The sequence below is a fragment of the Orbicella franksi genome, chromosome 7 (genome assembly GCF_964199315.1).
Source record: "Orbicella franksi chromosome 7, jaOrbFran1.1, whole genome shotgun sequence".
NCBI lineage: Eukaryota > Metazoa > Cnidaria > Anthozoa > Scleractinia > Merulinidae > Orbicella > Orbicella franksi.
In genome coordinates this window covers 16,522,471-16,547,024 of record NC_138151.1, presented here as the reverse complement: position 1 = coordinate 16,547,024, position 24,554 = coordinate 16,522,471, and the positions used below count along the sequence as shown (strand labels likewise).

Genomic DNA, 24,554 nt, shown 5'->3' with positions numbered 1-24,554 from the left:
CCCATGCAGACCGACTAAGCTCGGTTGATAAGATGTTTATTATCTGGCAAACAAGAAAAATTTAATTTTTTTAATGTAACTAGTTTGTACTAACTGACATTGTGCTTGTGAACGGCGATGAGCTGAACTTAATTCTGCCAAAGTTTGCTCGTCCTCTTTTCTTTTTGGCTCATCAGGCTTTTTGGTTCTTCGATAGATAATTATTGTTGGAAGAAAATAGTCAATATTTTGGCAACTTTTTCACTGCAAAACATTACCGGTCTAGATGCCGCTCTAGATGGGAAAATCTAGACCGCTTTCAATGCCGATTTCAGCCAATCAAATTCGTAAATTCGGTAGTTCCCAGTCCTCGTGAAACATAGCAATATAATTAAGCCATATATTAATTATATAACCGTTCTCGGTATTGAATTCATTTTGCTTTTTTTTCAGGTATGAGACAAACTGCGATGGTGGGTTTGACATGTTTGCTCGTCATATTGATCACAAGTTCGTCTCAACAGTGCAGCAAACCTGTGCGCTCCATAAAAGGAAGTTACCTGACTAATCACGTGATATCAAACGGAAAAACAGATGGTTTAGGAGACTGTTTGCTCGACTGTACCGCTAACCCACGATGTAAGAGCATCAATTTCCGGTTTGAAGACTTGCTCTGTGAACTGAACGAGGCTGATAGATACACTCACCCGTGGGATTATGGGTCTAAAGAAGGACATGCATACAGTGATTATCCTTATAAGGTAAATTAACGTTTCCTTTTGTTCTCTAGGTCCTCAGCACACCGTATCGTACAGCAGGTCTTTTGACTGATAGGTGTCAATTAATCTACATAAAATTGAGAGTTCATGATACTGATGTCACTTCAAACCCGACTCTGTGATATTAGTTAAATAAATAAATTATGGTAATTGAACTGAGTGGAGTGCAATTTGGTCTGAAATCATACGCGTGATTTCAAAATCGAACGAGCGCGCAGCGCGAGTTCGATTTGAAATCACAAGTATGATTTCAGACCAAAATTGCACGACACGAAGTTCAATTGCCACTTTATTAGAACCATTTTGAAATCGCACAATTTTATCGCCTTAAATTTTAGATTTTTGGTGTATTGTTCCAGTAGCCGGTTTGTTAAAAAAAGCGGAACCGGAAACGCCTTTACGTCTAATTTAGTATGCAAAACGATGTCATGTGACGAAAACTCATTCGAGCATGACAAAGAAACAAGCAGTTCTGATCTGATGTCGAAAATAGTCTACTTCAGGTATAAGAGTGCAATTCTCGTCGCCTGAATCAATTATGGAAGGCCTACCTTTCATCTGTGGTTGAGGCTGAGACTTTTCATTGTCTTTGGAGAAGGAATTTGAAGGTGCATATCCTGTGTAATTCTGCGATCGATTTCTTTTGAGTTGTGAAACTCCCTCGAGTGCACGATGCCCAGTGGATAGTACGTTTTTTTTCTTTTAAATACCGTTCAGTGGCATGATTTTAAGGGGTCCAGCTCGTTATCATCTCCGTTTCTTTTTGTAACCTCGGAGTAGGACTCAATACTCAGGACCTTGTCAAGTTCTTGCAGCGCCATTTGTTTTAAGATATTTCTAAGATGGCGGGACTGGCACCGGCTTCGTAAGACGTTCGTTCATGCACTATTTTGTGCAGTGTGGCGTATTTTGCCTATGTTTATTCACAGCAACAGAGTTGAGCTGTTTTGTTGCTTCGTTTGAAACTACCGGAAACCTGGAAACATCTACCTTCTTGAGATGACTCTGAATTTGTTGTTGTGTGGTTTTCGCTTGTTTATGTTTTAGTGGACTCAGTATCATACGGATCTTGAGCAGATGTTGAAGGAAAATCGTCCAAATATTCGTCAAAATGGACACTGAAAGTTGGGAACTTCCATTAAAGTAGGTCTTCAGCCTAAAGGAGCTCATAATCGTCATTCAGAAACTGTAATTAATTAAATTTGTCAATTTTTTGGAAAAAAAGCTACAATAACAACAAAGTTTTGGCAATAGTATTTGCAAAATTCTCCACACAGTGGCTTTTTGCCTTTCATTTTCCAGAAATTTTATTGATTACTTTAAACTTATCTTGAAATCTGATTGGTTGTTTTGTTTTACTGTCCCATTCTCATTGGCTGAGAAAAAGATGCGATTTAGAGCAAAAAATAGTGCGATTCGTGAATAAATCGCACCACTGAGAGCCAATCAGATCGCAAGGATAACCAGTGATTTCAAAATGGATTTAATAAAATAAATAAATTAAACTGATTTAGAGAGAAATCCACATCAACCTTAGCTCGTTTTCATTCGGATCCTCTATCCGGGTTATAATTTAGACTGTTGGTGTTCTGTGGAAGGAATCAATTCATTAATGCAAGGTTGAGGGGTACGCTTCACGTACTTTGTTCCCGCTGTAACTGCTTTCGTGGACATTCAAAACAAATAACACGAAACACTTTATTTAACACAAACAGGAGATATATAAAAAGTTTTACATGACGCCTCTGTGGCTCCAGACACACGCCTCTTTCATCGATGCCAATCATAACACATCCGCTGACCAGGTAACATTTACTGCAGGCTTGAAAAAAGACGCGGCTATTTTAAAAGTTCCCTTAGTGGAAGCTGGTGTCTTGCTAGACGCAACTCCGCTGACCGTTGAAATAACAGTAGCCAATGACGTCAGTATTGGGCAAACACTTGACAGCGATATCAGATATGGTGTGTCGGACGGAATCAATTTCATTGGATTTGAAGCACCAGACAGAGGAAACTATGCCCAAAACTACCCCTGCTATGGAATTGAAGCCACGGCTGGAGAAACTCTGACAAACAGGACAACGTTTAATAAGAAAACTCCTGATCAAGTAGCAAGCTTTTACCCTGATCAGTTTGACTTCACTCTCAAGCTAGACAAGCCATGGGGCTCGTGTTTCACTACACATGGCGGAGGCTTCCTGAAGACAGCCGAGTTCACGAAACAAGTGATACTTAGCCATGGTCTCACTCTGGAGGTTTATACAAGCAATTACGGAGAAAGAGTTGGCATCAAGTCTATTGAGGTCACCATTAGAAAAACTGGCGACTACTAATCAGCTAATTACGATGAGGAATGTTCTAGAAATTAGTCAGTTTCCTTTACCCTACCCTTTTAAAGTAATTCTCAAACGATGTCTGCAACATTTGCATCTACATCTACATGTAATAATTGATAACGCTTTCGAATACAATCAATATAAAGTAAAAATGATGACAAATAAATAAATATTGAAAAAGAATAAATTAATTGTAAAACGCTATAAAAACTAATTACATATTACAGTATAAATATGGAAAATGAATAAATTATTTGTAAATACAAATTAATCATTTCTAATTAATGAGACACAATGATATTGAGAATTCCAGTCTCTTATCGCGCGTGGGAAGAAGCTATAAAAATGATAATCATGATTGCAACTTGCTGGTGTACAGGACAATTTAGAAAATGGTCTAGAAATAAGTTGTTTGGGTCAAAAATCATCGGGTATTGGCAGTGCAATTAAGTTGTTAACTGCTGAATGAAATACATTCAATTTATGATTTCTCCGTCTGACGATTAAAGGATCTGTAGATCTAATGACTCTAACATCTCTGTAACAGAGTTTCTACTGTAGTCTCTTTTGATGAATCTAGCTACACGTCGCTAAACGGCTTCAATTGTATCAATCTGATCCTGCCGGTAGGGATCCCACACAGCGGTAGCGTACTCCAGATTCGGTCTGACGGTGGTACCATATGCAGAACACTTTGTACTCTCAGAACAAGGATATAGGTTACGTTTAACAAAGCCAACTGACTTTTATTTCTTTTAGGTGTTTATTTAAGTTACTTTGTATTAGTTCCCATTGGGATAACCAGATCTTTATATACCACTCGTTGTGAATATCACACCACTTGACGCCGACCAGTTTACTCGAGGCTGTTTTTTCCTTATTGTTAATATCGTTGTTTAAAATAGCGTGTGACATTTCCTGATATTCTCTGGCTTGTACCTGTATTTAGCGTGTCTCAGATTCTTGTAAATAAACTTGATTATTGCTGGCGGCTCTCTCCACTATTTGTTGAATTATTTGTCTCCTCTACTTATAATAGAAATGTTTTCTATTCGGCTGAGCGAAGCGAAATAAAATAAAATTGTTAGCGTTATTTACAATATTACTAACATGAGAGTTCCATCTTAAATCACTAGTTAACCCCAGGGCCACTATGGATACCAGCCTCGTTGCTGAATGGGCTACCCTGGTTAAATAAAGTTACTTACTTACTTAACATAATTCCCAGCTAGGGATGCCTCGTCACCGGGGACATCTTATGACCATCAATAAAGTAATCTGTCAATACAGATTCCTTTTTCCGTGATAACCTTAATTTGTGACATTTGGTCACATTAAACTGCATTTGCCATGTCTCGGCTCAATAAGTTAACATCTCGATAGCATTTTGTAAAATAGCACAGTCGTTCGTTGAATCAATTGTTCGATATAGCAAGGCATCGTCTGCAAATAATCACAGAGTGTTATCTACGTTGTCATAAATGTCACCTATAAACAACAGGAACATGAGTGGTCCCAAGAAGGGGCCCTGTGGCACGCCTAAGGTCACTTTCACAAAGCTTGAGGCTTTACCATCCACCACAACACACTGAGATCGATTTGTAAGCCAGGAATTAATCCATGAGAGTGTCTTACCTTGTATTCCATAATGATGTAGTTTGGAGAGTAATCGTTGATGAGGCACTACCAATCTAACTGATTTATGCTGTGCCACTTTTACCGTTAAAGGCATTAGAAGTTCTCATGCATTACCAACTGAACCGAACATGATCATATTTTTCATGCCCCTAGTGATTATGTAATGTTTTCAAACAAAGTTTAGACAGCGTTCCTCAGGTCTGCAGCATAACCTGTAGATACAGTTCAAGGTGTTTTCGAGCCCTTTAGCCGATATTTGTTAAGTCATGGACCGAGATGGGTTTCTTCAAGTCAGATATTCACGCTGCGCCCCTTCCCTTTCTCCTTACCCCCATCCCCTCTCCCTACAAGTAGCCGTGTGTACTCATCGATCCTAGATAAGACTATCAACTTCATTTTGGGGTTTTCAATAACATGCAATATGATAACTGTTATTTTTAACCTTCACGAACACTCCCCTAAACAGACAACTTTCTGAAGTGAGGTATGGTGACCTCGCACTGAGTAAACCGACTCATTATGGACTTAAGGAAGGCGGCTTTTGTTTTTAGCACCCAAGCAATTGTATGTTTGTGACTGATGCACAAAGCCTTTTTCAAACTCATTAATAATTCATCAGGTCAAAACAAAAAAAGTCCCAACCGTGAAGGACGTTTGGATACCCTGTCTTAATTAGCATATAGATTTTGAATATTTTACTTCCCCGATAACTCCTTAGTTTTTGTTTGGATTAAGAAAATATATCAAACACTAAGTGTTTCATCATGCAGTTATCCAAACACCTCGAGTTTCGTCAAAAATACTCCGCTGCGCGTAGTATTTCCAACTCTCTTTTCGGTGTTTAGATATCCCGATGAAACACTGTCTCCTGTTTGACATATTACATGAAAATCTCGTACCCATGCTAAACATGCGCCCTGTCTAAGATTGTGAAACCCTGAGCTGATCTGACTGTGAGTCTCGGAAAGTTAAGGCCTTTGAACAAGTGAGGTGAATTTTAAGCTGCGGAAGCGTGACGACAAAATAAACCTTTGGGTTCGTTTTCTCCACTCCGCAGAAACTGAAACGTGAAGTACACCAGTGTTCCCGCAACGGTTAGCTGAATTTCTGTTTGTGCTCGTTTCGCTACGTGGTGTAAATGGGCTGTCAATCACAATTCAAAGTAATTCAAGCTAGTTCAGGTCATCATTAGGCACAATAAGGCAGGTAATGATTTTTAGTTGTCTAAGTCTTCTAAAATCGCCTAAAATTGTCACAATTTCCCTGCCAAAAATCACCATAAATCGAAATAACAGCGATAATTTGGTTCCTGTGGATAGGCCTAAACTTCGTACAAACACATCGACAAACCTACAATCCCCTCAGTACCATACAAGCTAAGGGGAAAAGGCAGTTGCTGACTCTCCCAACACTGAGTCAATTCTATGGCCTTCAATGCACATCTAGGGATTTAGATTCTCTTAAATTTATTCAGTTTCGCTGTATTTCATAATGGTTTTATTGTGGTTAATGCAATGAGGGCCCTTCTGTAAATCTCCTTACGGTAACGCGTAGAGTTTTAAGTGGCAGTCCCCCTGAAAGCGGTCCACTCGACTTCGAGACCAAAAATAATTTTCCTTCATTTTTTGTTAGTGAACAGGGTTTGACACATATATATAAAAAGGCAATTTATTATTTTCCAATTCCTTATTTTTGCTTTGCTACGAGCCAAAATTGAATTTGGCCGAACTGAGGTTGCCGACCGTGATCAGAAAGGTAAAATTCACCGATTTTGTAAAGCGTGCTACGTCGCCTAAAATGCAGCTCACGGAATTTCGTTTTCATGCGAATTTTAAGGTACATTCATTACTTTGACTGACGAAATATAGAAACTTTTCGAAAAATTCTAAGCTTACCAGCGAGGCTGCAAGACACCCTACTCCGAGGCCTTTGATCACCTACTAAAATTAAGCCAAATTTGACGGGGAAAATTTCAAAAGTTGGGTCTAAATGAAGCCTAAAAAGCACATCACAGTAAATTTCATACCTTAATAAACTGTTCTATAAGTTCAAACCGGTGGGTATCTCCTTGGATTGCACGCGAGAACAGATTAAAATCTGCCACAGTCAGTGTGTTTACATGGCTATCGCTCGTGTCAAAGCTCATTTGCATAACTCTAGCATTCGGTGAAAATACATCTTCTTCCGTTCAGGTTCGTTTGTTGACCTTATGAGTAGTGGCAAATAGCTTCCTTTAATACTAGATCCAGTTTTGAGGTGAAGGTTGCGTTAAAGTTGATCAATTCTCAAGACTTGCGAGACTCCAAAAGTAAATAATGGCGCCGGTGAAGGTGAAGATGTCGTCAACGTATCTGAACCAAATGGTAGGACTAGCACTGTTATCATCACCCACTTCTCCTCACAATGACACATAAAAATATTGGCCAAGACAGGACCCAAAGGGGAGCCCATGGCAACACCATCAATTTGATCAAAAAACTGGCCGTCAAACACAAAATGGCTTTTCTTAGTGGCAAAAACAAGCAAATCCCTTAAAACAGGGCGAGGTAGCTTGGGTGGATCAGATAAGGCATATAATTTGTCGAGACAGATTTGTATTGCTGGTTTTCAGTGTCACACCATTCAAAATAGATCAAAATTAAAATCAAAACCGTTCAATAGATAAAGTCCAGAATCTGAGAAAAGAAAGAAGGTAAATATGCAAAGACTCTCGCCAAGATTCAGGTCACAGCATTTTTTCTTATGCAAGATATGCGGAGAAATGTTTAACCAAATTTATAGAGATTTGTATGGAGACGCCATGGTGGTGCCCATCCGGATGGGCACCAACATGGCGGCCGGAAACCAACAGAAACATCTGTCACTGAGTTTTGCTACAAAAGCATGAATTTATCCCTCAAGGAACTCAAAAACATTAAAATAATATGTTTTCTAATACAAAAACTGTTCAGATAGCCAAATTCCCCGAAATAAGTCACTTTTTTAACCAACATGACAGCTCTCTAGGCCGTCATGTAAATGCCGCGTCACGCAAAAGCTTAGAAATTCAGACGTAGTCTATAACAAAACAAAGAACCCATTCGGAACAAAACATTACATGAATACTAGTTTTCAGCTTCTCTTATACCTCATGAAAGTAAAATATCAGGAGGATCAATAGTTTTGTAGTTTGAATTTTAGTGACGTCATGTGAAAACCGGCAATTGTCTCTGCAAGTGGAACGTTGGTGAACAATGAACTAACATCAAAAGAGCGCATAAACTTGTTGTTGTGGTTGTACATCTTGGCCCATTCAGCAAAACTAAAAGAGTCCTTGACTGTAAACTGGTTGGTGGAAAACTTTTTCTTTACTAACATTTTGTATTGTTATTATTATTATTATGGTAATTTTTTTCTCTCTCTCTCCCGCAGACTCATCTCTTTGTTATTAACTATTAGTCTTGTTACATATTATTAGATACCAGTCTTTTTCTTTTTCTTCGCGTTTAAATTTCGATTGTAATCTAGTTAACGGTCACTTCTGAAGATGTATGTTGTACATACGAAACGTCAAGGAAATTAACTTTGTTTAACATGCGTTTTGGTTCCATGTTTATCACCGCGGTTTGTGTTTTGTTTCTTCTATAGTTTGTCTTTGATTTCTCCGCCTCGCGAAACATATGGTTAACTGATGGGACTCAAGTGAGGGTGTGGACTTTGAAAGTAATTGTCCTAAAATGCGATAGGCTTTTTATTAAAGATGTTATATCCGGCATACATTAGTGTTACATCCTCATGGTGTCATTTCTACATATATCATGTATTGCGAGCATTAACATATCTGAATTAAAAGTATGGTTAATACAGACTTATATTCATAACCATCACTGAATAGGACCTAGCAGCAATTAAACAAAATATGCAATTGAACCAGGAGCCATAATCGGGGACGGAGACCGTAAGCGCGCGCCATTTCTAGTATTGGGGTTGTGCCCATGATATGGGACAATAATACTATTTTTAGAACAAATTGCGCCATCGCCTGCAGCACACGCGCGTACATGCTGCGAGGATTTTTGCAGATGTCGCGCGGGGGAAATGGCGTCCGAAATTCCCGAAAATTTTCATGGTTTTGGCCCACAACTCAACGCGTTCACGTCTGTTGGAATTTTGCTCAAGTATTTTCGTCGTAAGCTGCTCCAGTTTGAGTGAAGTAAGACAGTGTCGAATTTAGGCATGTTCCGCTGTAAGCTTATATATATCACTGATCAAGTTGTGTTCCGACGGATACTTCTTTTACATGAGCTGTACATTACTTCACTTTAAATTTCACATATGTTGAAGATTAACAGCTTTTCCATTACACAGCAAAAAACTAGTTGGATATATTTAGATATAGCAGAGCTTCAGGGCTTCATAGTTTCCTAGCTCCTCTTGCCACACGCTTGCGAAGAATTTGTCAGTCTATCGCGACCGAAAAGTAAAACAAAATAATTGCTAGTTTGAGTTTCGCTTGAATTTTAAGCAACGCTTGATGTTTCATCAAGGCCCAATAACTTTACGTCCGTAGATACTGCTCAGTTTTATTCGTGTAAAAATCAAGTAAATTCTCTGTTGTCAATGAATGAGAGCGCCCGCCGATGCGTGTTTTCAGTACAGTCAGTAAACATGACAAATTGTACTTCCGCGGCACTTTCGTGTGAAAGCGTACATCGAACTCAAACAATAACTCTATAGTTTTTAAATATGTTTAAGATTGATAAATGTTTGAGAACATATTAAAGCTAAGCTGAAAATATGTGAATAAAGCAGAAATAATCAGCAAAGTTACGATGACGCTTTCTTTAATCAACTTGGAATAACGATTTCGAGTTTGTTGATCGAGCTATCAAAACTCCTTGTCTATTTTCATTTTCGTAGTGTAAAACTTCACTATGCTTATGTTGAAGAAACACACATGATGTTAGTAGCCTTTTTTGCGTTCGTGAAATTTGTTACAGTATCTCAGCACAAAAGATAACGAAAGAAATCTTTGTCAAGATTTGTTGACAATTGAAAACACCGACTCGGACTTGAAAGTGCACGAGCTGCACTATGCAAATGAGCTAACTGCACGCGTCAGACTTTCCTTTCAAAAACTTTTGCAAACTCACCAAACAAGCAGAAACAATAAGAAACCGTCAAAACAGGTTTTGGTTATGATGAACCATTGTCTGAGAAACTCACAAATTAACTCGATACCAGAGTAGAGAGTTTTCTTGCTACATTCTTAAGTCAGAACAAACGCAAAAACATGCGCGTAAGCTTACAACTAGCGTGAGCAGATCTTATTATTCATTCCCAGCGCGAGATTGAAGTCTTGTTTTCGACCCTGAAAAACCCACCTTTTCCGTTAGCTCAGATCATAAAACTACATATAAGCGCCCTGGTTCGTATTCCATGCCTTATTCCCTGCCATCGCTGTGTAAAATACGCAAGAGAATCTCTCAACTCTCACCATTTGTTCACGCAACGTGACAACATTCACGCGAGAGTCCCTGACATGTGCGTGAATCCGCGCGGATATATGACGTCAGGATGGCGCAATTTGTTCTAAAAATAGAAAAATTGTCCCATATCATAGGTGTGCGCGAATCCCGAGACTTACGGTCTCCGTCCCCGATTATGGCTCCTGATTGAACCCTTTCGCTCGTAGTTGAGCACACACAACAGAAAAAACTTGATGACAGTTACACTGTGACTTGTCGACGCTGCACTGAGATTGACGAGCTACTGAATCTATTTATAACATTCTTTCACCATGTCCTTTAGCTTACAAGTTCATTAAAGAGGACTTCCTCTCTCTGGCTTTGAGGGGAATTTCAAAATGATCTCACATGGCCTTGAGCATCGTAATATTGAATCCCATGGTCGGAGCTTATCGTTTAAAATCAAGAGCCCCTGCTCAGGGATGGAGGAGCGTATTTTGAATTGGAGGGGGGACTTACAAGCGAGCGCCATAGGTGCGTACTTGTAGGGGGTCTGGAGATATTTGTAAAATTATTTCAAGTATTTTTTGCTTGAAATTGGGCTGGATAAAGCCCCCTTCCAGCTCCCCCGGCTCCGACGTCCCTGCTGCTGTTGAAAGAGGTTGATAATTATACCCCATTTATGACCAAAACGGCTGAAAAACCAGACCCTTTGGGACCGCCCATACCCACATAGCCCATATTAGGGAGTACTTCCCGGGCACCAACGCTTGAGCCCCATACCAGTAAGAGTGCATGCCCCATTACTTAAATATACGTTTCGCGAGGCGGAGAAATCAAAGACAAACTATATTTATGGCCAATAATTCTGGTGTCGTCAGAAAAAATGGGAAGGGTAGTAGTCCTATAAACACAAAGTGAGAAATCGGCCTCTCAACATCTGCACGCGCTTCGATATGGACGTTTTTTTGGAAGGTTTCTTGGTCCCATCTTTTGATTTTTTTTCCATTGTGTTTTCTATGAAAAACGAACGGCTGATAACGGGAAAGGAAAAGTGAATTTTAGGTCCACGTCTGCTTCTTCCGCCCTCATCTATTAGCAACTCCTTATATTTTCCGAGGAAAGGTAGATAAAAATTGAAAAGGTGCAATGGTTGTCGTCGTTCGGTCATACTGAAAACATTGCACTAGTCCAAAAAATTAAGTGGCAGTCTCTCTAAAAGCGGTCCACTGCATTTCTGGTCGTAAAAAAGTTCTCCCTCAAACTTTTCTCAGTGAACTATCTTGGGTCATAAGTAAATGCAAAGACTTTAGTTTTTGCAAATACGTCAAAATAATTTTTTTAGAGCTCAAAACAATCATAGCCGGAAAACGCCTAAATTTGAGCGTTCCAATGACGGAAAAATTCCTAAATTGACAAGCTCGCTGCTCAAAGACCACCAAACGTAACAAAAAATTGTTATTATCCCTACATTAAGTGATCCTTCAAGGGTAAGAAATGCACGTTACTTTTGATATATTTTGTTTTGGGGGATCCTGAAAATTTATCTTTTCCCACCCGTTATATCACTTTCTGAAAACCTGCGAAAGTAGCTTGTTTTCGCAGGCGTTTATTTCGCAAGTCCAGACCCGGCCGCTCAAAACTCCAACTGAATTCTGCTAAACAAGGGTTAGGAAACATAGAAATGTAAAAATACCTTGCGCTTTTTATCTTTCTTTCCCACAGCGACTTCGAACTTTCTGTGCTTTGTGTGAATCTCACAGTTCATTATGCAAATTAGGTTGTCACGCAAGTGCACATTCAAAACGCTTTAACATTTTTACATTTCACCTTAAGTCTAAAATAAAAACGATTACACAAAAATAAAAATTACTAACGGCTAAAGTAGCTGAAAGTGGTGACTTATTTGTTCCCTTGTACCGTGCCGTGAGGAAATCGCTGGGAAATGATGTGGTGGCTCTAAAGTATTATGCAAATTTGGTTGCCTGTAAAACTTGGTCTATATAATCGGGAAACTTTTTCATGTTTTTGAATTTAGCTTTTCTTCTATTGACGATTTAAAAAAGAAATACGTGTAATTCAATATTTGCATGCCTTTAGGGTTCTAATACTTGAACATGTAAAATTCAACTTTTACTACGTGTGAAAGGCTTTTACAATGAATACTGAAATCGACAATTTGTGACCAATGCATTCAATTCAATTAGCTTCTATTCTGTTTATTATCTTCTATTCGGCAACTAAAAGTTGAAAGGCGACATGGTTTAGCTTTGTAGGTTTTCGTGGATTAGTATATCCGTATCATTTATGAGCGAAGTTAAATATTTAGTAACTTGAAATAGTTTGCGCGGCTAGAATTAATATCAAAAGATCAATTTTGGCTTTTTTATTACCCGTTGAAGCGACCGCTCAACAACAGGAATAGGCAATTTTATAACTATTTTTTGGTGGCCTCGTTTAGTATCAATTTTGTAATTTAATTTTAGGGGCATTTTTGGCAAGAAATTTCAGTGCTAGTTGTGTAGTGTTTTGGCTAAAGCTAGCTTACATGATTAAATTTTATCAACGTGTCTGACAAATCAGACTAAACGGTACCTATCCAAAACAAAATGTCGTGCTTTTTATCACGCACGTGTACAGACCGTTGTGGGATTCAATAGGAACATCGGGTATCATTAGCTTACTTCAATGCAATGACTTCATAGAAAGTCACCTTGCTTCCATCCATTTGTCACGAGAGACCATAACAGAGGGACAGCTTATCTTGGCGAGGGCTGGCCTTTTTGATTTAGACAAGTCGCTTAATTGTCGCGCAAAATGTCCGTATGCACCAAGCACAGGCACACGCATGGGAAGTTCTGGCGACCCAGAACAGCCTATCAGTATCCAGCACATCAAGGGCGTCCTGGTAGGAACCAGAAAGCGGCAAAGAATTGATATTCAGTGAATCTTGAAATGGCTAAAGTCATCAAATGTATGGTGTTCTTGTTCAAGTCGGCTCAGGTGCGTACAACAAATTGTAACTTTCTTACACACCTTTTGTTACATAACACAGGCGTTAAAACATTTTGTTTTATCCGGCTGTAATGTATTGAAAGCAGTTTCAGAGGTAATAGGGGCACTGCTCCATAGAGAAAAGGTCAAATTAGCTGCCCCTGAGAGGAATCTGAGTTCACATAGCTGTTAGGTCAAGACACCCTCACCACAACACAACCCGTCCTCATCCTCGTGTTTACTTTTTCATCATCCTGATTCTCGCTCCTCTGGAGTATAGTAAAACATATGAGAGTCATCTGAGTGATTTGGTTACGAAAACGTTATTAAATAAAGAAGTACTTACTCAGTTAGGAGAACAATAATTGTCCACCAAGTCGATGCTCATTTTGAAGTGTTTTCCAAATGCATCGCAATTCCATTATAACCAAAGAGCAAGCAAGGTTTCATTGTAAGATAATGAGTATTGCTAAAGCGAATACACACTGTACGAACCTGTACACATTGGTTGACTTTGCAGTGTCTGGAGCAGATAAGGAGGTAAAATCTTTGTGGCAGCTGAGATTACGAAGGTCACGATGTTGTCGATTTCAGTTACAGCGTTCTGTCAAGATTTGATATCAATTTTCAAGTTTTAACATCGGCTAAATAGTACGGTTCACCTTAGAAACATCAGCAGAAAATGGAAAGAAAGAATCAAAACACTAGAAAAGTTTTTGCTAACTGACCGGTCTATAAATAGGACTAATAGAAGTAATGCAAATATTCCGGCCACGTTTTCCTGACTTTTCCACAAAGCGTCTGGAGATCACTACTAATAATTCAGCAATGCTACCTATTTAAACCGTTTCTGAGTTTTACCTTTTGTCGGATCCCTGTATCTTAAACGTGGCATGATAGAGAGCGTTTTGATTGAAAACAATCTGAATTAGCGTGACAACTCAATTTGCATAATGAAGTGTGAGAATCGCACAAAGCACAGAAAGTTCGAAGTCGCTGTGGGAAAGAAAGATAAAAAGCGCAAGGTATTTTTACATTTCTATGCTTCCCAACCCTTGTTTAGCAGAATTCAGTTGGAGTTTTGAGCGGCCGGGTCTGGACTTGCGAAATAAACGCCTGCGAAAACAAGCTACTTTCGCAGGTTTTCAGAAAGTGATATAACGGGTGGGAAAAGATAAATTTTCAGGATCCCCCAAAACAAAATATATCAAAAGTAACGTGCATTTCTTACCCTTGAAGGATCACTTAATGTAGGGATAATAACAATTTTTTGTTACGTTTGGTGGTCTTTGAGCAGCGAGCTTGTCAATTTAGGAATTTTTCCGTCATTGGAACGCTCAAATTTAGGCGTTTTCCGGCTATGATTGTTTTGAGCTCTAAAAAAATTATTTTGACGTATTTGCAAAAACTAAAGTCTTTGCATTTACTTATGACTCAAGATAGTTCACTGAGAAAAGTTTGAGGGAGAACTTTTTTCCGACCAGAAATGCAGTGGACCGCTTTTAGAGAGACTGCCACTTAATGGTTGGCTTTTTCATCATCAATATTGAAATGAGCAAATCTTGCCAAATCCAATGATCAGCGCGCGGGGTAGGGGATTTGCCCTCGGCCCCTGGTAATTGGCGCGGGGGGGGGGGGGGTACTTCCAGAAAAGTTGAGTGGGGGTGTGCGGTCCACTTCCCAAAACCCTTACCCTCTTTATGTCCAAAATCTGCGTTTTTGCTACCCTATTTATGACCTGACCAAAAATTCGATAGCCTATTTATGACCGTTGCGGCGGACACAGTTGCCCTAAACATACGTTATGAAGGGCTTTTGTTGAAGTTCTTATTGGCGATGAAAAAGTAGCTTCTGCTAAGAAACATACCCAATTCAAGACTATAGTGCTAAAACCATACCCAATTTATAACCAAAATGGCCAAAATCGATACCCTATTTCTGGCCCAAACGGCTGAAAAAACCCTACCCTTTGGGGCCTCACATACAGATATCTATATAGCCCATATAAGGGACTATCCCCCTCCCGGGTAATTGGTCACGTTACAACTTGTGTGACATTTTGACGAAGCTGGTATAAACGGCCCGATAAACGGATCCCGAAGTTTATTTTATGCCCTGTGCAAGATACTAAAAGACAAGCATCAAGCATAAAACAGAAGTAAAGCACATCATCCATCGCAAAACGTAGTTCCATTCAAGCGTGTCGTGTTCATTCAGGTTCATTTCCCAGCGATGCAACCGGCAAGTGTTCGTTGTTGTTGTTGTTTTTCAAATTCGGGCATATAGCCCTCAAGCTCCTAGTAGTCTTGGCAGTAGTACAGGATTCAGTTGCCATTAAACGGTAAATGAAAACTTACGATTTTCTTCTTCTCCTAGTGCTACCTCTGTGGCAGAATTTATCGAAGGGTCAGGACGACGGCTACGGTTGATTTCTGCAGACCGGCGCCATTATTTACTTTTGGAGTCTCGCAAGTCTTGAGAATTGATCAACTTTAACGCAACCTTCACCTCAAAACTGGATCTAGTATTAAAGGAAGCTATTTGCCACTACTCATAAGGTCAACAAACGAACCTGAACGGAAGAAGATGTATTTTCACCGAATGCTAGAGTTATGCAAATGAGCTTTGACACGAGCGATAGCCATGTAAACACACTGACTGTGGCAGATTTTAATCTGTTCTCGCGTGCAATCCAAGGAGATACCCACCGGTTTGAACTTATAGAACGGTTTATTAAGGTATGAAATTTACTGTGATGTGCTTTTTTCATTTAGACCCAACTTTTGAGATTTTCCCCGTCAAATTTGGCTTAATTTTAGTAGGTGATCAAAGGCCTCGGAGTAGGGTGTCTTGCAGCCTCGCTGGTAAGCTTAGAATTTTTCGAAAAGTTTCTATACTTCGTCAGTCAAAGTAATGAATGTACCTTAAAATTCGCATGAAAACGAAATTCCGTGAGCTGCATTTTAGGCGACGTAGCACGCTTTACAAAATCGGTGAATTTTACCTTTCTGATCACGGTCGGCAACCTCAGCTCGGCCAAAATTCAATTTTGGCTCGTAGCAAAGCAAAAATAAGGAATTGGAGAATAATAAATTGCCTTTTTATATATGTGTGAAACCCTTTTCACTGACAAAAAATGAAGGATAATTATTTTTGGTCCCGAAGTCGAGTGGACCGCTTTTAGCGGGACTGCCACTTAAGGTAACTGTAGACCTTCCAAGAATCATCTGTGCGTATAAGATAAAATGTGCAATATAAATTCAGAAAAAAATATATTTGAAAGGTTGATTTAACAGTTACTTCTGGCAAGCCTTCAAACACAAAACCGACAATGTTTCCTAGATTGAATTACCTGCACGAGCAAACAAACTGCACCAATTAGTAGATGACGGACTACTTTTAAGCGTCTTAAAGCGTCTTAAAAGAGGCTTTCTCTGTAAAAACCGACCACTGATTTTACTTCGAAAATTGAAAAAAAGAATTGGGACTTTTGAGCGAATACTAAAATTTTTAGAGCACCGGCAATATGTGCTATTTTTCCAGTTTCGGCAGGCACGCAACTTGTGTCGAGCGGACCAAACTTCAATCAATCCTAGAAAAATTCAATTAGAATTTTTAATCAAATAAAACTCATTTTAGTGATTGACTAGGTAAGTGCTTCGAAATCCTAGCTCATGAGAAAAATCGAATTTTCGAAGCAAAATTAAATCAGTGGTCGGTTTTTACAAAGACAGCCTCTTAAGTTTGTGAAGTTTCTTCCATATTCATATCGGTTGCTAAAAAATATATATTTTGAACTTGGCAAATCGAATATTTGTCACGTGGGAAAGTGTAAGAGGACAATTAGTTGTATTAAAGGGGCAGTCACAAACTTTGGCGTATATCGGATGAGCAATTCGTCAAATCCACATCAGTCTACAAACCGAAAAGAAAACGAAGCGCTTGGAGAGGAGTCCTAGGAAGCAAGAAGCAAAACAAGGTGGCGAGACCATCAGCGAAATTCACAGCGAAAATCAGTCATACGTTTTATTCACTCGGGTAAGCTATTGCTGAAATATGTGCAGCACTGTCAACATCTTTTCCAGGTCGGGACAGGGCGATACACAAACATTTGAGTCGATCACTAACGGCAAGTTCCTTCTTCTTGCTTCCATCGAAGGATGGAAATCTGATCCACTGCGAAATTATATCCACAGGGCACCTCCTCCAACGTAGACGCTCTTTGGCGAGGAAGATTGCGTAACGAGTCCAAATAAGCTAATTCACAGGGAGCCCGACGTTTAACTACAGTCGACTCCCGATAACTCAAACCCTCGCTAACTCGAACCGCGCGCTAACTCGAACCAAAATCGATTTCCTGGATTTCTGTCATACATTTACTGTTATTTTACCCTCGGTAACTCAAACCCGAGATAACTCGAACCTCCCGCTAACTGGAAGCAATTTTCGTTTCCCTTCAAGTCGTTTTCCATATAATTTTACCCTTGATAACACAAACCATGTCTGTCAATACATGACAAGTCAAAACCAACAGTGTACTGTAGTCCAAAACATGAAATTTGTTTGAAGCAGCTGCGTGAACGTTTTTCTTTCTTTTACATTACACAAAACGCGTCAGTTCAGTTCATACGAAATTAAGAATAGTATTGTTTCATTTTCACTCGGCTTCCCTTTACTGTATAATTAAATTTGATTAAAATGTGCACTGCATAAATAGTAAAGGTAAATCGCATGAGCTTTGCACCAGTAGAGGGGGTAAGTTTCTAAAGAAACTGTGGTGCTGCGTCGATGGGGAGTATAACAACAGAACAAGATAATTTGGTTTTATCAATTGGGTTGATAATGTAAATTGGCCACCGTGAAGAGATTCGAAAGCTGACGTTTCGAGCCTTAGCCCTTCGTCGGAAAGAATCGAGGAACTGTGGGTTGTGTGTGATTTATATACAGAAAGACGGAGCTACGCTATTGGTTTGGTGCATGGTAACGAGAAAAACAACGGAATAAATTAGTTGAGTGAAAAGCGTTCGTTGATACCGTGAGGATTAAGAGTGCCGATTTGAAAAATATTTTTTTGTTCTAGAGTTTTTCGGCTTTCCGTGCTTCCTTGATGTAGGGAAAGGCTGCAGACTGCCATATGTTGCTTAGAAATGATTGGAGAGATTAAAGTATCAACGAACGCTTTTTACGTTCCATTCCGATTTATACACTAACTTAGAGATGTATTGTTTTATTTTCACTCAACTTCTCCATTCTGTGATTAAATTTGATTAAAATGTTTATTAAATCCATTTTGAAATCACTGGTTATCCTTGCAATCTGATTCGCTCTCAGTGGTGCGATTTATTCACGAATCGCACTATGTTTTTGCTCTAAATCGCATCGTTTTCTCAGCCAATGAGAATGGGACAGTAAAACAAAACAACCAATCACATTTCAAAGTTAGTTTAAAGTAACCAATAAAATTTCACGAAAATGAAAGGCAAAAAGCCATTGTGTGGCGAATTTTGCAACTATTATTGCCAAAACTTTGTTGCTATTGTTGTTTTTTCCAAAACAATTGACGAATTTAATTAATAACAGTTTATGAATGACGATTTTGAGCTCCTTCAGGCTGAAGACCTTCTTTAATGAAAGTTTCCAACTTTCAGTGTCCATTTTGACAAATATTTTGGTGATTTCTCTTCAACATCTGCTCAAGATCCGCATGATACCGAGTCCAGCAAAACATAAACAAACGAAACCACACGACAACAAATTCAGAACCATCTCAAGAAGGTAGATGTTTCCAGGTTTCGGTAGTTTCAAATGGAAGCAACACAAGAATTCAACTCTGTCGTTGTGAATAAACAAAGTCAAAATACGCCCCGCTCCACAAAACAGTGAATGAACGAACGTCTTCCGAAGCTGGTGCCAGTCCCGCCATTTTGAAAATCTCTTGGAACAAATAGCGCCGAAAGAACTTGACAAGGTACTGAGTATTAAGTTCTACGCCGAGGTCATAAAAAGAAACGGAGATGATAACGAGCAGGAATCCCTTAAAATCATGCTGAGTGCCACTGAACGGTATTTAAAAGAAAAAAAATATATCCACTGGGCATCGTGCACTCCCGGGAGTTTCATAACTCCGGAAATCCATCGCAGAATTACACAGGATACACCTTGAAATTCCTTCTCCAAAGACAACGTAAGGTCTCAGCCTCAACCACAGAAAAAAGGAAAGCCTTCCGTCATTGATTCAGGCGACGAGAATTGAACTTTATGTATGAAATAGACTGTTTTCGTTCTGACGTCAGAACTGTTATTTCTTTGTTATACTTGAATGAGCTTTCGTCACATGACATCGTTTTGCATACTAAATGAGACGTAATGACGTTTCCGGTTCCGCTATTTTCAACAAACCGGATTTAAAGCGGTAAAATTGTGCGATTTCAAAATGGATCTAATCAAGTGACAAATCAAACTCGCGCTGCGCGCTCGTTCAATTTTGAAATCACGCGTATGATTTCAGACCTAATAATATACAAGCAACAATTTCTGCAGTCTGATTGGCTGAGAACATGTCAATTAATCCCAAATCAGTGATCAGTGACGGTGAAATTAAAAATGATTGACAGCTCCGACAAAATTGAGCTAGGACAAACAAAATGAGACGAAGATTTAACCTCTTTACCTAAGACTTCATAGCAAAGCAAAATACAAAGCTCGGCAAAAATTACGACTACAAATTGCACTCGCTCTACGGGCTCCTGCAATTTTCTGTAGTCTTAGAAAAATTTACTTGTGCTTATTTATTCCAAATTGCACTCGAAATCATTTGCTATGCAAATTAATTGCAATCCCCTCAGTTCAATAACTATTATACATTGAATGAAAAAAAAAAACATTAAACACCGTTTTTTCCTAATTTTCGGTCATTTGATCTCAACTCCCGATAACTCGCACTTCCGATAACTCGAACCTTTTTCAATTTCCCTTGAAGGTTCGAGTTATTGGGAGTCGACTGTAGTATCATACTGAACCGCCTTTAGCTATCCATTTTAAACTCTGGCTCCAAAACAGTTTTTAGCGCCTGTCGAGGTCATCTAACGATTTTTAAGTTTTTTTCACGAACTTTAAATAAATGTTTTAGCTAATAGTATTGACAATAAGCGAAGAGAGTAAGGGTCTTCAGGAGCCAAAATAACATTGACTTTGTTTTGCTATTTTTCCAGGTTCAGTTAATATGAGACAAAATGCGATGGTGGGTTTCACATGTTTGCTCGTCATATCGATCACAACAAGCTCGTGTCAACAGTGCAGCAAACCTGTACGCTCCATAAAAGGAAGTTACCTGACTGGTCACGTCATATCAAACAGAAGTACAGATAGTTTAGGAGACTGTTTGGTCGAATGTACTGCTGACATGCGATGTAAGAGCATCAATTTCCGCTTTGAAGACTTGTTCTGTGAACTGAACGACGCCGATAGATACACTCACCCGTGGGATTATGGATCTAAAGAAGGACATGGGTACAGCGACTATCCTTATAAGGTAACTTAACGTTTCTTTTCTTTCTCTGGGTCCTCAGCAAACTGTATCGTACAGCAGGTCTTTTGACTGATAGCTGTCAATTAATCTACTTAAAATTGAAACTTAATCACGGTGATACTGATGTCACTTCAAACCGGACTCTCTGATATTAGTTAAATAAATAAAATAAATAAATTTAAGCTCATTTACAAAGGAATCCACATCAACCTTAGCTGGTTAATTTAGACTGTTGGTGTTTGTAGAGACGAATCAATTCATTAATGCAACGTCGAGGGGTACGCTTCACGTACTTTTTTCCCGCTGCAACTGCTTTCATGGACATTCAAAACAAATAACACGAAACACTTTATTTAACACAAACAGGAGATATATAAAGAGTTTTACATGACACCTCTGTGGCTCGAGACACACGCCTCTTTCATCGATGCCCATCATAACACATCCGCTGACCAGATAACATTCACTGCAGGCTTGACAAAAGACGCGGCTATTTTAAAAGTTCCCTTAGTGGAAGCTGGTGTCTTGCTAGATGCAACTCCGCTGACCGTTAAAATAACAGTAGCCAATGACGTCAGCATTGGGCAAACACTTGACAGCGATATCAGATATGGTGTGTCGGACGGAATCAACTTCATTGGATTTGAAGTACCAGACAGAGGAAATTATGACAAAAGCTACCCCTGCTATGGAATTGAAGCCACGCCTGGGGAAACTCTGACAAACAAGACAAGTTTTAATAAGACAACTCCTGATCAAGTTGCAAGCTTTTACCCTGATCAGTTTGTCTTCACTCTCAAGCTGGACAAGCCATGGGGCTCGTGTTTCACTACACATGGCGGAGGCTTCCTGAAGACAGCCGAGTTCACGAAACAAGTGATGCTTAGCCATGGTCTCACTCTGGAGGTTTATACAAGCAATTACGGAGAAAGAGTTGGCATCAAGTCTATTGAGGTCACCATTAGAAAAACTGGCGACTACTAATCAGCTAATTACGATGAGGAATGTTCTAGAAATTAGTCAGTTTCCTTTACCCTACCCTTTTAAAGTAATTCTCAAACGATGTCTGCAACATTTGCATCTACATCTACATGTAATAATTGATAACGCTTTCGAATACAATCAATATAAAGTAAAAATGATGACAAATAAATAAATATTGAAAAAGAATAAATTAATTGTAAAACGCTATAAAAACTAATTACATATTACAGTATAAATATGGAAAATGAATAAATTACTTGTAAATACAAATTAATCATTTCTAATTAATGAGACACAATGATATTGAGAATTCCAGTCTCTTATCGTGCGTGGGAAGAAGCTATAAAAATGATAATCATGATTGCAACTTGCTGGTGTACAGGACAATTTAGAAAATGGTCTAGAAATAAGTTGTTTGGGTCAAAAATCATCGGGTATTGGCAGTGCAATTAAGTTGTTAACTGCTGAATGAAATACATTCAATTTATGATTTCTCCGTCTGACGATTAAAGGATCTGTAGATCTAATGACTCTAACATCTCTGTAACAGAGTTTCTACTGTAGTCTCTTTTGATGAATCTAGCTACACGTCGCTAAACGAAACAATTGATGGTTAGCCATAATCTCACTCTGGATGTTTATAAAGGCAGTCATGGAGAAAGAGTTGGCATCAAGTTTATTGAGGTCACCATTAGAAAAACTTGTGACTACTAATCAGCTAATTACAATGAGGAATGTTGTAAAAATCAGTCAGTTTCTTTTACCTTCATATTTAAAGACCTTTAAAGTAAATTCTCGAACGATGTCTGCAATATTTACATCTACGTCTACATTTAATAACTGATAACGCTTTCGCATACAATCAGTATAAAGTAATATATAAATTTATTAATTAATTAATTAACTAATTAAATAATTACTTGTAAAACGCTATATCTCTTAATGTCTCTTAATGTTCTTGGAAAGAAGCTATAAAAATGGCAATCATGATTGCAACTTGGTGCTATAGAGGACAATTTAGAAAAAGATCCAGAAAAATAATCTAAAAGTAATCGGGTATTGGCAGTGCCATTGAGTTGTTATTAAACCGCTTAATGAAATACATTCAGTCTATGATTTTTCCGTCTCACGATTAAAGGATCTAGATTTAATGACTCTAACGTCTTTGCAACAGAGTTTCTACTGTAGTCTAATTTGATGAATCTAGCTGCACGTCGCTAAACTGCTTCAATTGCATCAATCTGATCTTGCCGGTAGGAATCCCACACAGCGGTAGCGTACTCCAGATTCGGTCTGACGATAGTAACATATTCAGAACGCTTTGTACTCTCACAACAAGAATATATATAGGTTGCGTTTAACAAAGCCAACTGACTTTTATTTCTTTTAGGTGTTTATTTAAGTTGCTTTGTATTAGTTCCCATTGGGATAATCAGACCTTTATATACCAATCCTTGTGAATATCACACCACTTGACGCCGACTAGTTTACTCGAGGCTGTTTTTTCCTGTTGTTAATATCGTTGTTTAAAATAGCGGGTGACATTTTCTGATATTCTCTGACTTGTAACCTGTATTCAGCGTGTCTCAGATTCTTGTAAATAAACTTGATCGTTGCTGGCGGCTCCCTCAACTATTTGTTGTATTATTTGTCTCCTCTACTTATAATAGAAATGTTTTTTATTCGGCCGAGCGAAGCGAAATAGAATAGAATTGTTAGCCTTATTTACAATATTACTAACATGAGAGTTCCATCTTAAATCACTAGTTAACATAATTCCCAGCTAGGGATGCCTCGTCACCGGGGACATCTTCTGACCATCAATAAACTAAACTGTCAAAGAGATTACTCTTTTCCGTGATAACCTACCTTTGTGACATTTGATCACATTAAACTGCATTTGCCATGTCTCGGCCCAAGATGTTAACTTCTCGATATCATTTTGTAAGATAGCATAGTCGTTCGTTGAATCAGTTATTCGATAAAGCAAGGCATCGTCTGCAAATAATCTCAGACTGCTGTCTGTTCTCACGAATGTTATTTATAAACAACGGGAACATGAGTGGTCCCAAGAAGGCGCCCTGTGGCACGCCTAAGGTCACTTTTACAAAGCTTGAGGCTTTACCATCCACCACAACACACTGAGATCGATTTGTAAGCCTGGAATTAATCCATGAGAGTGTCTTTCCTTGTATTCCATAATAACGTGGTTTGGAGAGTAATCGCTGATGAGGCACGACTAATCTAACTGATTTGTGCTGTGGCACTTTCAACGCTAAAGGCATTAGAAGTTCTCATGCATTACCAACTGAACCGAACATGATCACATTTTTCATGCCCCTAGTGATTATGTCATGTTTTCAAATGAAATTTATACAACGTTCTTCAGGTCTGCAGCATAAGCTGTAGATACTTTTTAAGGTGCTTTCGAACCCTTTAGCCGATATTTGTGACATCATGCACCGAGATGGATTTGTTCAAGTCAGATATTCACGATGCACCCCTTCCCTTTCTCCTTACCCCCATCCCCCCTCCTTACAAGCAGCCGTGTGTACTCATCGATCCTGGATGAGACCATCAACTTCATTTTTGGGTTTTCAATAACATGCAATATGATAACTGTTACTTCTAACCTTCGCGAACACTCACCTAAGCAGACAACTTTCTGAGATGAGGTATGGTTGCTTCGCACTAAGTAAACCGACTCATTATGGGCTTAAGGAGGGCGGCCTTTGTTTTTGGCACCCAAGCAACTGCATGTTTGTGACTGATGCACAAAGCCTTTCTCAAACTCATTAATAATCCATCAGGTTAAAACAAAGAAAATCCCAACCGTGAAGGACGTTTGGATACCCGGTCTTAATTAGCA

The 24,554-nt window shown here is 38.9% G+C and overlaps 2 protein-coding genes across 2 annotated transcripts; both read left to right on the top strand.

Moving 5' to 3' along the window:
- Positions 1 to 434: 434 nt before the first annotated feature.
- On the top strand, positions 435 to 3,221 carry LOC145492931 (uncharacterized). Its single transcript, XM_081472306.1, has 2 exons — positions 435 to 740; positions 2,474 to 3,221. Exons 1-2 carry the CDS (start codon positions 435 to 437, stop codon positions 3,089 to 3,091), a joined length of 924 nt encoding a protein of 307 aa, XP_081328432.1. The 3' UTR covers positions 3,092 to 3,221.
- An 11,588-nt stretch (positions 3,222 to 14,809) lies between these two features.
- On the top strand, positions 14,810 to 21,838 carry LOC145493007 (uncharacterized). The gene is made up of 3 exons (XM_081472413.1): positions 14,810 to 15,911; positions 20,385 to 20,704; positions 21,068 to 21,838. Exons 2-3 carry the CDS (start codon positions 20,396 to 20,398, stop codon positions 21,683 to 21,685), a joined length of 927 nt encoding a protein of 308 aa, XP_081328539.1. The 5' UTR covers positions 14,810 to 15,911; positions 20,385 to 20,395; the 3' UTR covers positions 21,686 to 21,838.
- Positions 21,839 to 24,554: the final 2,716 nt, after the last annotated feature.